Source organism: Canis lupus, chromosome 31, assembly GCF_048164855.1.
Source record: "Canis lupus baileyi chromosome 31, mCanLup2.hap1, whole genome shotgun sequence".
NCBI classification, from domain to species: Eukaryota; Metazoa; Chordata; class Mammalia; order Carnivora; family Canidae; genus Canis; species Canis lupus.
The window spans coordinates 13574237-13591155 of record NC_132868.1 but is presented as its reverse complement, the minus strand read 5'-3'; the positions used below and the strand labels follow the sequence as shown (position 1 = coordinate 13591155).

The 16919-nt window shown below is 45.4% G+C and overlaps 1 protein-coding gene across 1 annotated transcript in view; it reads left to right on the top strand.

The window, feature by feature from the left end:
• PLEKHG4B (pleckstrin homology and RhoGEF domain containing G4B) overlaps positions 1 to 16919 on the top strand; it is a 70511-nt gene that overhangs the window by 44199 nt on the left and 9393 nt on the right. Inside the window, exons 4-7 of the mRNA XM_072807436.1 lie at positions 299 to 490; positions 1050 to 1173; positions 5073 to 5166; positions 6986 to 7072. Of these exons, the coding sequence (XP_072663537.1) occupies positions 299 to 490; positions 1050 to 1173; positions 5073 to 5166; positions 6986 to 7072 (497 nt within the window). The remainder of the gene's footprint in view (positions 1 to 298; positions 491 to 1049; positions 1174 to 5072; positions 5167 to 6985; positions 7073 to 16919) is intronic.

Sequence of the window (16919 nt, the reverse complement as noted above, 5' to 3'; positions counted from 1 at the left end):
ATAAATTAGGATGACGTTATTCAGTATAAAAGTCTCATCCCCGAAGTGTGTTTAAGTAGTGAGCACTCTTGCTGCAACTGTAATGTTCCAATTTTATGTTTATTCATGCCCTACTGCTCAGGAACACACCTGTCCTGTAAGGTGTGCCACGCTGCTGTTCGCCACCAGAAATGAGACAAGTTTTCATGGGACCCCATATTTTGACACGATATTCTGCTTGTGTTTATGGCAAGCTGAGTAGCTGCCTTCAAACCAGAGAAACCCTTCATCTTTGACCAGGGGTCTTTCTGTCATCCAGCTAGGGTTGACGCAGACAGCAGCACCTTCCTCAAGCGTGATCCCAGCCAGGTTTCAGATGTGCTTGTGGATCCTGTGTGCCGCGAAGGAGGAGGACAGCTGCCTAGTACAGGAGCCGTGCCCAGCCAGGTTCCCAGGCAGCTGCTGGAAGTCAGCCAGGATCTCCTGCAGTCCGGGGTCATCACTCTCCCAGGTGAGCATGGCTGTGTTACTCAGTGCAGGTACAGCAAAACACCAGGCACTGGACACCTCCAGGGTGTCAGCAGACATGTATCTGGGCAGACATGTATCTGTGTTCTGGAAGCTGTTATCCCAGACCAAGGCACCTGCACAGTCGGGTTTCCTTGGGGGCCCCTTCCTCGTTCATAGTTGAAACATCTTTACTGTGTCCTCACATGGTGGAAGGAGCAAGGGAGCTCTCTGGGGTCTTTTTTGCAAGAGGCATGAGTCCCATCCGTGGGGCTCCACTCCTGTAACGTAAGTGCCACCCAAAGGCCCATCTGCTAGTATCATCCCACTGGGACTTAAGCTTCAACATAAGGATTCAGGGGGAACATGAACCTTCAGCCCAGAGCAGTGCCCATCGCCCTTTTATGTGAGCATAGCTGTCGCCTGCTTAGGTGAGTGGCAGGCCCTCCTCTCTTGGGAAATCTCACATCTCAGCCATTTGCAGACCTGAGCTCAGTGTCTCAAGCTTGAAGCCAGGTATGTCCTCATTAAGGCTGCCCTCTCACAATGCCCTCTTTCTTCAGGGACGCGAGATCACCAGGGGAGAGCAGTGGTGCAAGTCTGCACGAGGGGCCCGCTCTGGTCCAGCGCACACCCCTCCAGCGTCGAGCTGACCCGCCTGTTGCAATACCTCCACGGCATCCCCAGGTGGGATGGAGCCAGGCCCCCACCTTTCAGAGCTTTGGGGGTAACCCTGCACAAGCTTGTGTCCTCATGCAAGGGTCTCTGTGGAGCCTTGGGGGCCCCCTGGGACAGGGGCACCAGGCTCCCACCTGCCCCTCAGGCTTCTGCTAGCTGGCCCCACGTCCCACCTCGCTACTCTTCTCCAGGTCCCCCACGAATTCCTCTCCTGTCACCCTGACCTCTCCCCTGAATCAGAGCTCTGACATACAGTCTAGCCCGAGTGTTGTGTTGCTCTGCATGGGTCAGTACTTGCTCCAAGCATTATATGTGCACATGTCTTATACGCCACCTCTTTCTGGATAAAGACCTAGCAGATATAAACAGAAAATTTAGAATAAATGGGTCAAGAAATCTTACAAATGAGTACTATGGTACCCAGAATCAGCAAAGACTGATTCATGCTAAGTGAGAGCCTCACGCTCAGCTAGGCAATGCCGTGTGGCAGGAGGAAAGCATGCCAGCTCCTCAAGAGAGACTTGTCCTCCCTGGCATGGAATTCTAGGGAGCCATACCACTTGGATCCTGCATGATGACAATGGGTGACTTTCTCTGGAGCATGGCTTCAGATCTCTTCATGGACCAAGGACAGGGACAGGACAGTGGGAGTTAAGGATGGTTATAGTGTGTTATTTCATAACTACTTGATCCCATCAGATCCAAGCTTGCTTTAGTCAGCCCTTATGGCCACCAGAACAAGAGTCCCTGAGGTGCTGGGTGGAGGCAGCCATAGGGGAGGGAGTGTTGCCCAGCTGGCGAGCTCAGTTCCAACATCAGACAGCCCGGCTGGAAATCCCAGCTGTGCTCCTACTGGCCGGGTAGATGGTGCACCTCCATAGGCCTGTTTCCTCCCCATTGACCTGGGATGGTAGCTGCTGTCTCAAGGCTGTGTCAGAGAGATTAGAAATAATCTGTGTAAAGTACGTGGACTGAAGCCCAGAGCATCATCTTCATGATACACCCCATGATGTGATCTGACTCCTTGACAGTGACAGGATGCGCATCGTGTGATGCGAGCCCGCGGGGGAACACAGTCCATGATGCCCATCACGTGACCTCAGGCTCGTTGTGGCGCATGAACTTTCTGCTGGAGTTTCTTCTGAAGTAGCAGAGGTAGATTCAGTGTGGGAACAACCCCTTTCCTAGAGGGAGGCTCCCAGTTATCTGAGGGCAGTGGTTTTACTGCCTTTGGTTGAGCCTGGGATTTCAAACTTATCTCCCAGCACAGATTTCAAAATAAAAAGAAATATTCTGAAGAAAATACAGATTCATCCTCGCATTAGCTTATACTTTATAAGCCTTAGGAAACACCAAAACGCTAAGATATTGGCTTTTTCTTTCTTTTATGGGAGCCTCCATAATTAACTCAGGGTGATAATGGAGAGCAATCCTGGTGGATGAGGACGATAGCCTACTCAGCCTGGTTTAGCCATCAGGCTGAATGCTGTTTTTCCATTCCGCAGCAGAACACCAACTGTAGGGGTTAGGGTACCCACGGGGCGGGGGAGGGGGGGAGGCAGGGCCATGATTTGACTCTGGATATGTAGCCCTCTGCCTTTTCCACAGAAAATTCAGACAGCCCCACTCCCCTCCCAGGGGAGGGGTCTTCACTAGCTCAGGAGGCTCCAGGGGGAAGCCTTTGGTGAGAACATCCCTAAAGCATTAGAGCAACTCATGGTGGAACCTCCTGATTTGGCTGATTATTTCCCCACAAGCATCGTAATTTTGTTAGTCTCCTGATTGACTGTTGCCCCTTAAGGACCTGAAATCCACCCCTACCTTGTGGGGTGTGCCACATGCCTTCAGCTGTGACAATGACATGCCCCAGGTGCCAGCATTCAGTACCAGGAATAGTGTCCAGCAGTGCCTGGTCGTTTTCTGAAGCTGTCTTACAGGGAGCCACGTGTTCCTTATAAATGGACTTCCATCAACTCTCAGACACACAGTCTTAAAATCAGAATGGATCTTGGCTGTCATCCACCCAGTCTCCTCTGTAATCCACCACATACACAGGAGAACAGGCTGTGGTTCCTCCCCTCAAAGGGACACACCTGTGAACCCCAATTGTTGCATCTCCTGGCATTGGACAAACCCACAGTGCCGGGAGGGAGCCGCAGCCTTGGCCAGGGGTAGGGACTCCCAGATGTGCTCCGTGTCCTTGAGGACGGTGAGTGTTTGCAGGCAAGAAGGGAAGGACATTGTGAGCAGAAGGAAGAGCACATACAAAGGCGCAGAGCAGCCAGTCACTTTCTGAGTCAGGCGGCAGGTGTGAGGACTCCATGTGTACAGCGGGTGCCCGGGGCCTGAAGGCTACGCTGACTTCAGATGGAGAAGTCGTGTGGTGCAGGAGGAATGCCATGTGAGGCTTTTGCAGAAATGCAGGCCCAGGGTGTCTGGGGCAGGTCTGCACAGGGCCAGGGGCCCCAGGGGAGCCCAACTAGGTGAGCCAGCCAGCTCCACCCACCACCAGAAGCAGGCAGAGAGAAGCAAGTTCGGTCTGGGTGGCCTGGGGGCATTACTTCCCATCTTCTCCTGTCTAATCCTGTTCTAGTGTGAACTCTGAGTCAGTGGATCCACCTCAGCCAGCCTAGGTGGAGGGTCCAGCAGGCCTCTGAGCCTGGGAAGCAGCTGTTTACTCTTCAGCCATCCCCTGCAGCAAAGCTGCCAAGTGGATGAGATTGGTGGAGGAGAACATGTGGGTCTTGAGCCCCAGGCGTTATTTCCCATGCTGCACAAGCCAGTGTGGCAATGAGACCTAGTCCTACCTCTGAGGCCAGAAGCAGACCTTGAGACACAAATTCAGGGCCACGGCAGAGGAGATTGGGGTGAGGAGACATCAGGAGCGGGAGTGTTAGGAGAGATGCAGGACCTTCCGAGAAAGTGGAGTGTTGAGCCCAGCTCCTGAAGCACCACCCGGGACCACTCCCAGAGATGTGGACTCTGGCGCTTCAAGCCACGTGTGTCGCAAAGCGGCTTCCGTGGCAGAGGAGGTCTGGGCACAGAGCTGGCCAGCTGATGGAGGAAGTAAGATTTTCCCAGCCTCACCCTTCCTGCGTCCGGCTTTGACACCAGGACACCACTCCACCTTCAGTACGCTAGCTTCTCCAAGACACACACCCCTCAGAAGCATTCCTTAGCAGTCACACCCAAAACTGAACTCACCCAACTGTGAAGCACACTTGCCCTGGGGCCAGGATATGGCTTTGACGCGACACGTGGTTCTACCTGCTTTGTGTGCACGGGCGGTCAGCATGCCGGTGTAAGGCCAGCACGCACAATGTGGCTGAGGTAGAGTGGTAGTTAACCCCAGGAGGTTGGGTCAGATACATCACCTGGCCCTAGCCTGTTATTCTGTCCTACTTAGGACTAAAGCTTACAGTCACGATCATAGGAAGGGACAGAGCTTTCCAGCTTCCGAGGATGCTCAGCTGTCCTGCTGTAGCTCCAGAAGTGTAGCTGAGCCAGATGATGGGTCCGGAGCTTGGGTCTCGAGAAGAGCCAACCGCGTTGTGTTCTCGTGTGCTCTGAGTCGAATTCCACATCAGATACAGCCCCAGCAAGCAGACTAGCACAAGGAGGCTCCGGGACCTCTGCCCAGTGACAGGGCCGTGGGTGAGAGAAAGCAGCCCCGGCCAGCGCAGACAGGCAGCCAGCTCTGCTTGCCTGGAGAGGCCGTCAGGCAGGACTGACCCACACAATGAGCCCAGCAGCCCTGTCTGCACCCAGTAGGCAGCTTGATTCCTCAGGAAGCAAAAGGTTGATGTGTGTCAGAAACTTGTAGACCCAAGGCCATCTGGGTGAGGATGTCTCACCAGAGATGAAAGAGATTGTGCCTGCAGTGTTTAACGCTGTGTGTCTCTCCCCAGGAAGGAGGTGCGGGAGCTGGGGCTGGTCATCCTGGTGGATGCTCGCAAGGGTCCGGCTACTCCTGCACTCTCCCAGGCTCTGGCAGTGCTGCAGGTGAGTCAGGGTGACTCCTATCACTGGGGCGCCAAGCATTCAGTTGGGGCCACGAGGGGCTCCCTCATGGGCCAGGAGCAGCTGAGGGCAGCCATGCCTGCACTTGCCCCCAGCAGGAATCTCAGGATGAGGTGAGGGTCCCAAGTGTGGACATGGAAAGTAGCAGAAGAGCCCTGCTCCTGCACCCCTCAACAATGTTCTCCCCCACAGTCAGCCACAGTGGCCTGGAAGGAGCTTCCTGCCCATCTCCTAGGTCACTACTGCAGACCTTCAAGGCAGGGCCAGCCAGGACCAGCCCATGTGGGCATGACTCCTGCCCCCCCAACAGCAGTCCCCATCTAGTGTCTGACCGAATCAGAGTGCAGGGTACACAGAGCACGTTCTCAGAACAGAGGCGTGCATGGTATGGAGAGGACGGCCCCGTACCTCTGGGCCAAGGTCAAGGGAGGTTGTTTGACAGGTGTGCGGTCACCCCAGGAAGACCTGATGGATTCTGGGTCATGAGTAACATCAAAAGGGAAATGGAGAGTCCTTGGAACAGGAGAAACGCCGCATCAGGATGTTCCAGGGACCCAGGGCCAGAGGGAGGCTGGAGAACACTGAGGCCTCCTCAGACGTGTGTCTGTGGGGGCCCGCATGTGCCAAGGGCTGTGATGGAGTCTGGGGTCCCACCTTGTCCCTCTGTTTGGTCTCTGCTGAAGGCACCAGGCACCATCACTCTTCTACCCAGATTCCTAGTTGAGGGATGCCAAATGGAAGTTCTTTGAAGGGAGGACTCAGAGGTGGAGGCTGGGGCACGTGGGGCTGCACTCAGTAACTGGACAGTAGAGTGTGAGGAAAGGACAGCGGAGCCCCCAGCAGGCCGGCTCTGCAAGGGGTGGCGGGGCTTGGGGAGGCCGAGGCAGCCAAGGTCAAGGAGCCTGGGGAGGGAGGGTGAGGCTCCTGTCAGGGGCATCAGGGCTGTAGAGGGCTCTCAGCAGAACTTGCTGGGACAAACAGGCCCTCAGCTGAAGGGATCCCAGTGCAGCAAGTTAGTGCCTCCAACAGGGACAGGCAGGTCTGACAGCCACAACTTGGTTTCCATGAAGCACTTCGGACACACACATGTCCCTTATTACATTTCCCCTGCTCTCGGCCACCAGCCGTTGAGCTCACAGGTCGGCAGCCAGGATGTCATCCAGTTCAATGCTCATATTCAGCTTCAGTTTTCAAATTCCTTTGAGATTCTGGTTTTTCTTAAGCATGTGCAGTTTTATCAACCAGCAAAGCCTGAGAAGTTGCTGGAAGTCTCCTGGGAAAGGAGGGGGATGGCTGTTTCTCAAACAGATTTGGAAGGAATTCTGTTCAAAGGAGGAACTGCAGGACGTCCTCTGAGTTCTGAGAATTTTCAGAAAGAAGATGTTCACTCTGAGGCCTGCTTGGAATGTGCACGTGGACAGGAGGATAAGGTGTGTCGGTGTTTCACACGCATGTTCCTCAGGAGCCAAGGTTTAACCTGCTCACCGCACACCAGTCAGCACAGCGCTGGAAACTGCAACTCAGGAGAACGTAGCACCTTCCTCAAGCGTGACAAAATTTAGAAACTCTATATTTAAAAGGGCGAATTTTATTATATGTAAATTATAACCAATAAACTTGATTACATTAAAATTTACAAGGGAAAATAATTTTCATTTAGAGCAAAGACAATTACATTTTATGCATTCTAGGTATTTGGGGAAAAAAGCAGAGCAGAAGTAGCACCTCAAAATTAGACAGTTCTATTAAGTCAATGAAGTTAAAAATTACAAAGCTAATCGGTATTTCTTTCTTATTTCAGAATACATCTCCTCCCATAATTCATAGTATTGTGCTGTTGGTGAATAAAGAATCAGCATTTAGGCCTGACAAGGATGGAACAATTGAGGTAATGGTGTTAGACCCTCAGCATTAGATATGATTCTGAGTGATGCGTAAAATTAAATATTAAGATACATATATAAGATAAAACATATAGAAAATTCTATGTGAACTCTGGCTGCATCCATATAAGATCCTGAAAACCCATCACCAAATCCTTAAATTTTTGCAGAAGCCCTATAGAGCATAATATCAGAAAACTTTTAAAAATTTGATTTTTCTTCTCCAGCTCGTTTGTTTTCTCTCCTCTTCTTGCTTCTGTTTTATCTAAAAACTCTTTATTTTGCCTTAATTCTTTTTTTTTAAAATTTTTTATTGGTGTTCAATTTACTAACATACAGAATAACCCCCAGTGCCCGTCACCCATTCACTCCCACCCCCCGCCCTCCTCCCCTTCTACCACCCCTAGTTCGTTTCCCAGAGTTAGCAGTCTTTACGTTCTGTCTCCCTTTCTGATATTTCCCACACATTTCTTCTCCCTTCCCTTATATTCCCTTTCACTATTATTTATATTCCCCAAATGAATGAGAACATATAATGTTTGTCCTTCTCCGACTGACTTACTTCACTCAGCATAATACCCTCCAGTTCCATCCACGTTGAAGCAAATGGTGGGTATTTGTCATTTCTAATGGCTGAGTAATATTCCATTGTATACATAGACCACATCTTCTTTATCCATTCATCTTTCGTTGGACACCGAGGCTCCTTCCACAGTTTGGCTATCATGGCCATTGCTGCTATAAACATTGGGGTGCAGGTGTCCCGGCGTTTCACCGCATCTGTATCTTTGGGGTAAATCCCCAACAGTGCAATTGCTGGGTCGTAGGGCAGGTCTATTTTTAACTCTTTGAGGAACCTCCACACAGTTTTCCAGAGTGGCTGCACCAGTTCACATTCCCACCAACAGTGTAAGAGGGTTCCCTTTTCTCCGCATCCTCTCCAACATTTGTTGTTTCCTGCCTTGTTAATTTGCCCCATTCTCACCGGTGTGAGGTGGTATCTCATTGTGGTTTTGATTTGTATTTCCCTGATGGCAAGTGATGCAGAGCATTTTCTCATATGCATGTTGGCCATGTCTATGTCTTCCTTTGTGAGATTTCTCTTCATGTCTTAATTCTTGAAGGATATTTTGCTAGATACAGATTTCTGCCTTACAGTAGATTTTTGTTTGTTTGCCCGACACTTTAAAGGTGTTCTCTTGTCTTCTGGCTTCCATAGCTTCTAATGAAAAGTTTGTTTTGTAATTTAAATAATTGTTCATCTGTGGAAAATATCATTTTCCTTTGGTTACTTCCAAGATTTTCTCTTCTTTTCAGCAAATTGTCTATAATGTGACTAGGCATGGCTTTCGACATCTTTATCCTCTTAGGTTGGGCTAAGCTTGAATTTTTACATTTACGTCTACCAGCAAATTCAGGAAATTTTCATTCGTCATTTTTTGAAATTTTTTTTCTGCCTCATTCTCTCTTCTCATTCTACAATTACAATTATACACACTGATATTGCTCCATAGGTCTTTTTTTTTTGTTTTTCACTCTTTGTTGCATTTTTATTTTTTGCAATTTCAAGAAGTGACAGTCTAGAAGTTTTCTTTCTCTTTCTTTTCAAAAACAACTTTACTGACACATAATTCATATCCTATACAATTCATTTATCAAGCCAAATCAATGATTTTTAGTGTATGTGTGGAATTGTGCAACTGTCCCCACAGTCTAATTTTACTTATTTTTTTTTAAATTTCTGTTTAAATTCTAGTTAGTTAACATACAGTGCAATATTGGTTTCAGGAGTAGAATTTAGTGATTCATCACTTACACACAACACCCAGTGCTCATCATAACAAGTGCCCTCCTTCATGCCCTCCTTCATGCCCATCCCCCATCTGGCCGCTTCCCACCTACCTGCCTCCATCAACCCTCAGTGTGTTCTCTGTTGTTAAGAGTCTCTTATGGGGACAACTGGGTGGCTCAGTGGTTGAGCGTGTGCCTTTGGTTCAGAGTGTGGTCCCAGGGTTCTGGGATCAAGTCCTGAATCGGGCTCTCTGCATGGAGCCTGCTTCTCCCTCTGCCTATGTCTCTGCCTTCTCTCTGTCTCTCTCATGAATAAATAAATTTTAAAAAACCTTTTAAAAAAAAAAGAGCCTCGGGATGCCTGGGTGGCTCAGCAGTTTAGCGCCTGCCTTCTGCCCAGGGTGTGATCCTGGGGTCCTGGGATCGAGTCCCACATCAGGCTCCCTGCATGGAGCCTGCTTCTCACTCTGCCTATGTCTCTGCCTTTCTCTCTCTCTCTGTGTCTCTCATGAATAAATAAATAAAATCTTTAAAAAATAATAAAAAATAAAAAAAATTTTAAAAAGAGCCTCTTCTGGTTTGGCTCTCTCTTCTCTCTTTTTCCCTCTTCTATGTTCATCTGTTTTGTTTCTTAAATTCCACATATAAGTGAAATCATGTGGTATTTGTCTTTCTCTGACTGATTTATTTTGCTGAGCATAATCCTCTTTAGCCCCATCGACATAATTGCAAATGACAAGGTTTTGTCCTGATGGCTAAGTAGTATTCTATTGTGCACATAGACCACATCTTCCTAATCCATTCATCAGTTCTTGGATATTTGGGCTCTCTCCATAGTTTGGCTACTGTAGATAATGCTGCTATAAACACCAGGGTGTAGGCATCCCTTTGAATTAGTATTTTTTTATCCTTCGGGTAAATACCCAATTGTGCAATTACTGGGTCATAGGGTAGCTCTATTTTTAACTTTTTGAGGAACCTCCATAGTATTTTCCAGAGTAGCTGCTCCAGCTTGCATTCCCACCCACAGTACACGAGGGCTCCCCTTTCTCATATCCTCACCAACACTTGTTTTTTCTTGTGTTACTGATCTTAGCCCTTCTAGCAGGTGTGAGGTGGGATCTCATTGTGGTTCTGGTCTGCATTTCCCTGATGATGAATGACGCTGAGCATCTTTTGTTCACGTGTCTGTTGGCCACCTGGATATCTTCTTTGTAGATATGTCTGTTCATGTCTTCTGCCCATTGTAATCAGATTATTTGTTTTTAGGGCATTGAGCTGTATAACTTCTTTATGTATTTTGAGTACTAGCCCTTTGTTGCATATGACATTTGCAAGTATCTTCTCCCATTCTGCAGGTTACCTTTCAGTTTTGCTGATTGTTTCCTTTGCTGCACAGAAACTTCTTATTTTGATGGAGTCCCAATAGTTTATTTTTGGTTTTATTTCCCTTGCCTCAGCAAACACATCTAGAAACAGGTTGTTATGGTAGATGTCAGAGAAATTATAGCCTGTGCTCTTTTCTAGAATTTTTATGGTTTCAGGTCTCACATCTAGGTCTCTCATCCATTCTGAGTTTATTTTTGTGTATGGTGTAAGAAAGTGGTCCAGTTTCATTCTTTTGCATGTTGCTGTCCAGTTTTCCCAACACCAGTTGTTGAAGAGATGGTCTTTTTTCCATTGGATATTCTCTCCCACTTTGTTGAAGATTAGTTGAACTGATAGTTGAGGGTCCATTTCTGGGTTCTCTATTCTGGGTTCTCTATTCGTGTGTCCATTTTTGTGCCGATACCTATTTTGATCACTACAGCTTTGTAATATAATTTTTTAAAAATTTATTTATTTATTTATTTATTTATTTATTTATTTATTTATTTATTTATGATAGTCACACAGAGAGAGAGAGAGAGGCAGAGACATAGGCAGAGGGAGAAGCAGGCTCCATGCACCAGGAGCCCGACGTGGGATTCGATCCCGGGTCTCCAGGATCACGCCCTGGGCCAAAGGCAGGCGCCAAACCGCTGTGCCACCCAGGGATCCCGCTTTGTAATATAATTGAAGTCCAGAATTATGATGCCTCTACCTTTGCTTTTCTTTTTCAAGGTTGCTTTGGCCATTTGGGGTCTTTTGTGGTTCCATACAAATTTTACCATTGTTTGTTACAGCTCTGTGAAGAATACTTATGGTATTTTGATAGGAATGCATTAAATCTGTAGATAGCTTTGGGCAGTATAGATGTTTTAAGGGTATTTGTTCTTCCAATCCATGAGCATGGAATGTCTTTCTATTTCTTTGGGTCCTCTTCAATTTTTTTCACCAGTGTTTTATAGTTTTCAGAGTATAGGTCTTTCACCTCTTTGGTTAAGTTTCTTTCTTTTTTAAAAAAAGATTATTTATTTATTCTTGAGAGGCACAGAGAGAGAGAGAGAGAAAGAAAGAGAGAGAGAGGCAGAGACACAGGCAGAGGGAGAAGCAGGCTCCACGCAGGGAGCCTGATGTGGGACTCCATTCTGGGTCTCTGGGATCATGCCCTGGACTGAAGGTGGTGCTAAATCACTGAGCCACCTGGGCTGCTCCCCGGTTAGGTTTATTTCTAAGTGTCTTATTATTTTCCTTAATTTTTCTTCTGCTGCTTCGTTATTGGTGTATAGAAATGCAACAGGATTTCCGTACATTGATTTTGTATGCTGTGACTTTACTGAGTTTCTGTATCAGTTCTAGCAGTTTTTTGGTGGAGTCTTTTGGGTTTTCTATATAGAGTATCATGTTGTTTGCAAATAGTGAGAGTTTGACTCCTTGCTTGCTGATTTAGATGCTTTTTATTACTTTTTGTTGTCTGACTGCTGTGGCTAGGACTTCCAGTGCTATGTTAAACAACAGTGGTGAGACTGGACATCCCGATCCTGACTGTAGAGGAAAAGAGCTATTTTTCCCCATTGAGGATGATGTTTGCTGTGGATTTTTCATAAATGGCCTTTATTATGTTGAGGTATGTTTTCTCTAAACCCACTTTGTTGAGGGCTTTATTATAAATGGATGTTACTTCATCAAATGCTTTTTCTGTGTCTATTGAAAGGATCACATGGTTCTTATTCTTTCTCTCATTGATGTGGTATCCCATGCTGATTGGTTTGCAAATATTGAGCCACCCTTTATACTGAATAAATAAATCCCACTTGATCATGGTAAATGATTTTTTAATGTATTGTTGGATTCAGTTTGCTAACATTTTGTTGAGAATTTTTGCATTCATGTTCATCAGGAATTTTGGCCTATAGTTCTCTTTCTTAGTGATGTCTTTGATTTTGGTAATACTGGCCTTATAAGATGGATTTGGAAGTTTTCCTTCCTTTTTCATTTTTCAAAATAGTTTGAAAATAATAGGTATTAACTCTTCTTGAAGTGTTTGGTAGAATTTGCCTGTGTAGCCATTTGGTCCTGAAATTTTGTTTGTTGGGAGATTTTTGTTACTGATTAAATTTCTTTGCTTGTTATGAGTCTGTTCAAATTTTCTGTTTCTTCCTGTTTCAGTTTTGATAGGTTTGATAGGTTTTTAGGAATTTATCCATTTCTTCCAGGTTGTTAATTTGTTGGCATATAGTTTTTCATAATATTCTCTTATAATTGTTTGTATTTCTATGAGGTTGTTATTATTTATCCTCTCTCATTTGTGCTTTTATTTTTGAGTTCTTTCTCTTGCTCTCTCTTTTCTTTTTTTTCTTTTTTTTGTGATAAGTCTGGCTAGGGATTTATCAATTTAATTGATTTTCTTGAAGAATCAGCTCCTGATTTCATTGACCTGTTTTACTGTTTGGTTTATTTCTATATCATTTATTTTTGCTCTAATATTATTTATTATTTCCCTTCTCTGCTGACTTCAGGCTTTAGTTGTCATTCCTTTTCTAGCTCCTTCAGGTGTAAGGTTAGATTGTGCATTTGAGATTTTTCTTGCTTCTTGAGGAAGACCCTGCATTGCTATGTACTTCATCCTTAGAAGTGCTTTGGCTGCATCCCAAAGGTTTTGGACCATCATGTTTTCATTCTCACTTGTTTCCATGTATGTTTTATTTCTTCTTTGATTTCCTGGTTTACTCATTCATTCTTTAGTAGCATGTTGTTTAACCTCCATGTATTTGTGGTCTTTCCAGATTTTTTCTTATGATTGACTTCAAGTTTCATAGTGCTGTGGTCTGAGAAAAACACATAATATGATCTTGATCTTTTTGTACCAGTTGATTCCTGATTTGTGACCCAGTATGTGATCTGTTCTGGAGAACGTTCCATGCACACTCTAGAAGAATGTGTATTCTGTTGCATTAGGATGGAATGTTCCTAATATATCCGTCAAGTCCATCTGGCTCAGTGTATCATTCAAAGCTCCTGTTTCCTTGTTGATCTTCTGCTGAGATGATCTGCCCATTGCTGTAGGTGGTTGGTAAAGTCCCCTACTGTTACTGGATTATTATCAATGAGTTCCTTTGTGTTTATTGTTAATTGTTGTACGTATTTGGGTGCTCCTAAGTTGGGAGTATAAATATTTACAATTGTAAATTGTAAATACAATATTTACAAGTATTCAAAAATTCTTGTAAATTGTCCCCTTTATTATGATAGTACCCTTCTTCATCTCTTGTTACAGTTTTTGGTTTCAAATCTAGTTTTATATAAGTATGGCTCCTCTGGCTTTCTTTTGACATCCATCAGGTAAATGGTTCTCTCCCCCTCACTTTCAGTCTGCAGGTGTCTTTAGGTCTAAAATGAGTCTCTTGTGGGCAACATATAGATGGGTCTTGTTTTGTTGTTGTTGTTGTTGTTGTTTATCCATTCTAATACCCTACATCTTTTGATTGGAGCATTTAGTCCATTTACATTCAGAGTGATTATTGATAGATATGAATTTAGTGCCACTGTATTACTTATAAAATCATTGTTTCTGGAGATTTTTCTCTTTCCCTTCTAGTTTTTGGTCCTTTCCACTCAAAGAATCCCCTTTAATATTTCTTGCAGGGCTGGCTTAGTAGTCATTAGTTCCTTTAGTTTTTGTTTGTCTGGGAAACACTTTATCTCTCTTTCTGTTCTGAATGACAGCCTTGGTATATAGAGTCTTCTTGGCTGCAGATTTTTCCCCTTAAGCCTGTTGAATATATCATGCCACTTTCCTCTGGCCTGCCAGGTTTCTTTGGAGACATCTGATGCTAACCTGATTTGTCTTCCCTTATAGGTTAGAGATTTCTTTTTTCTTGTTGCTTTCAGGATTTTTTCTTTTTCTTATGTCTTTAAGTTGCAAATTTTACTACAATATCTCTTGGTGTTGGCCAGTTTTTGTTGATTTTGATGGGAGTTTTTGTACCTTCTGGATTTGGATGACTATTTCCTTCTCCAGATAAGGGAAATTTTCACTTATAATTTGTTCAGATAAACATTCTGCCCCCTTTTCCCTCCCTTCCTCTGGACTCCTATTATATGAATGTTATTATACTTTATGGAGTCCCTGACTTCCCTAAGTCCACATTTGTGATCCAGTATCTTTCTTTCCCTCTTCTTTTCAGCTTCATTATTTTCCATAGTTTTATCTTCTGTGTCATTTATTCATTCCTCTGTTCTTCCATTCTTGTGGTCATTACATTTGGTTGGTTTTGCATCTAAGTTATATAATTTTTTATTTTAGCTGGAGTCATTTTTAGGTCTTTATCTTTGCAGTCAGGATTTGTCTGCTATATTCTATGCTTTTCAAGCCCAGCTAGCATCCTTATGATTGTTGTTTTAAATTCTGGTTCAGGCATATTACTTGTATCTATTTGGATTAGTTCCCTAGTGGTGACCTCTTCTCATTCTCTCTTAGGGATGAATTCCTCCATCTTGGCATTTTATCTAGGTCTCTGACTTTTGTGAGCTAGGAAAGCCTGTGCCTAATCCTATTTCCACTAGAGCTGAAGCTTTGCAGCAGTCTATGATCAGTAGACCTAGTGCATGCAAAGAATTTGTGCTGGTCTTCTGGGGGAGGGGCCCGCTACTGCTCTGGCTCTCAATCACACTTGCTGTAGTTAAGAAGGCACCTGCAGAGCGCAGGGTGGGGCAGGGCTTAGTGTAAGCAGCTCAAGCCTTCATTATGTGTGCTGTGCAGCTTGCTGAAGTCTGTCCTTACTGATAGGAGAGGTGAAAAACAGTGTTGGCCTCCTTTCTTCCCCAGAGAGGAGAGTTCACATCCCTTGCTGTTCAGGAAGCCCTCTCAGAAGAGCAAACAATCCCCCTCCTGTGTCCCAGTCTTCCATCAGATCCCTGCTTTCACCCTGTCTGTATCAGAGCTGTCTGCCCACTCAGCAGTATGCTTCTCCTGTGTTTTATCTTAGATGTGCGGCTGTGCTTCAAAACCCTAAATTTTAGGGAGCTGGCACAGTGCAGACCCAAGCTGGTACTCTGTAGGAGGGTCTCATCACGGTGTGCCTGGTGTCTTTGGTCCTAGAAAAGCAATTGCACAACTGTGCAGGAGCTTGGATTTTATGGTGAAGTGTAGCAAAGAGCCGGCATCCAAGTTAGCTGCCCTCAGCAGGTGCTTCTGCTCTGTACTAATGACCGGGGCAGCTTTATGGCACCCACGGGCTTTTCTGTCCCTGGAGAGGTAAAGCACTCCCAACAAGCGGAACTATCTCTCCCAGCGCGACCCAGGAGCTCCTCAGAGCATGCTGTCTGCTCCTGGGCCTCTGCCTCTCTTCTCCACAGGAGCACCACTGTGTCCACCAGGCTTGACCCTGGCAAGTGCAGACTGCTACAACTTCAGACTCTCAGCGCTGCTGCTTATAAAAATATGCCCCTTTCATTTTCCCAGTCAGCACTTTTGGGCAAGTGTTTTTCTTATGCAATTCCCTGTGTGCTGCTTTCTCTCTCCCTGTCTCTGTCCTCTCTCCGTGATCAGGGCTCCCTTTCCTCTGCAGTGCTTACAGTTCTTTTCTCTCCCAAATCACATGTCTCTTTACCTCCTACCTTTCACAATGGCCTCTTCTGTCCCTCAAGTGATGCAGTCTGTTCTCTCAGGCCTCAGATCCATATCCTGGGAGCTCAGAATGATGTATAATGATCTAGCTGTGTTGGAGCGATGAGGCAAGCATTGGGTCATCCTACTACTCCGCCATCTTATCTCCTCCTCCTCAAGCGATCTTGCCCCAAAGGTCTTTAAGACTTATTTTTTTTTCTACTTTTTTCTCTCTCATCTAGCTTCAATGTCACTAACTCCATGCTTTATTCATCTCCATTCAGCTATTATGCCCATCTATTGACATTTTTTAGTTCAGTTATTGTGTTTTTCAGCTGTGAAATTTCCAGTGGTTTTAAAAACATATTTTCTCTGTCTCTGCTAAGATTTCCTATTCTCTCAGTAATTACAGGCATTTTTCCTTTACATCACTGAGCATAGTTATGACCACAGCTTTAAAGTCCTTATCTAATAATTCCAACATACAAGTCTTTTCTGGGTTGGCTTCTGTTGGTTGTCATTTCCCTTGAAAATGAGCCACATTTTCCTGATTCTTCATGTGTCAAGTAATTTTGAATTATATTCCAGACATATGAATGTTCTGCTGAATATTATTGAATATGCTAACTCTGGATTCTACTATAAACCTCCACAAAGGACTGTTTTGAAATGCATTTGACTTGGTTGGACTCAAACTGAAAAATGTCCCCCATGTAGGTCCAGTTCAGTTCTTTTTGCCTTTAGCTACCTAGTGTATTCCCTGCTGCATACATGGTTCAGGGTCAGCCAGAGTCCTGGGCACAGTTTACACAGTATGGGAGCTCCCGATCCCTGGCTTTCTCCCTTGTGGTATTCGACATCCACATTCCTCCCCAGCATTCTTTCCTGGCTCTTCAGGCCACAAAAATGCCTGTTTGCTATCAGAGCCTCAGCCAATCCAGTCTCACCATGTTTGCATCCTGCCTTCAGGCCAGAGCCCTGCAGATGGGGAGCTCACCCCCTGCTGATGCCTCATCCATGTTTCAATTGCTCTCCTCAAGAAATATGGTTTAGTTTGCCCTCCAGAGCTTTCACTTGGTTGTTGTTATACT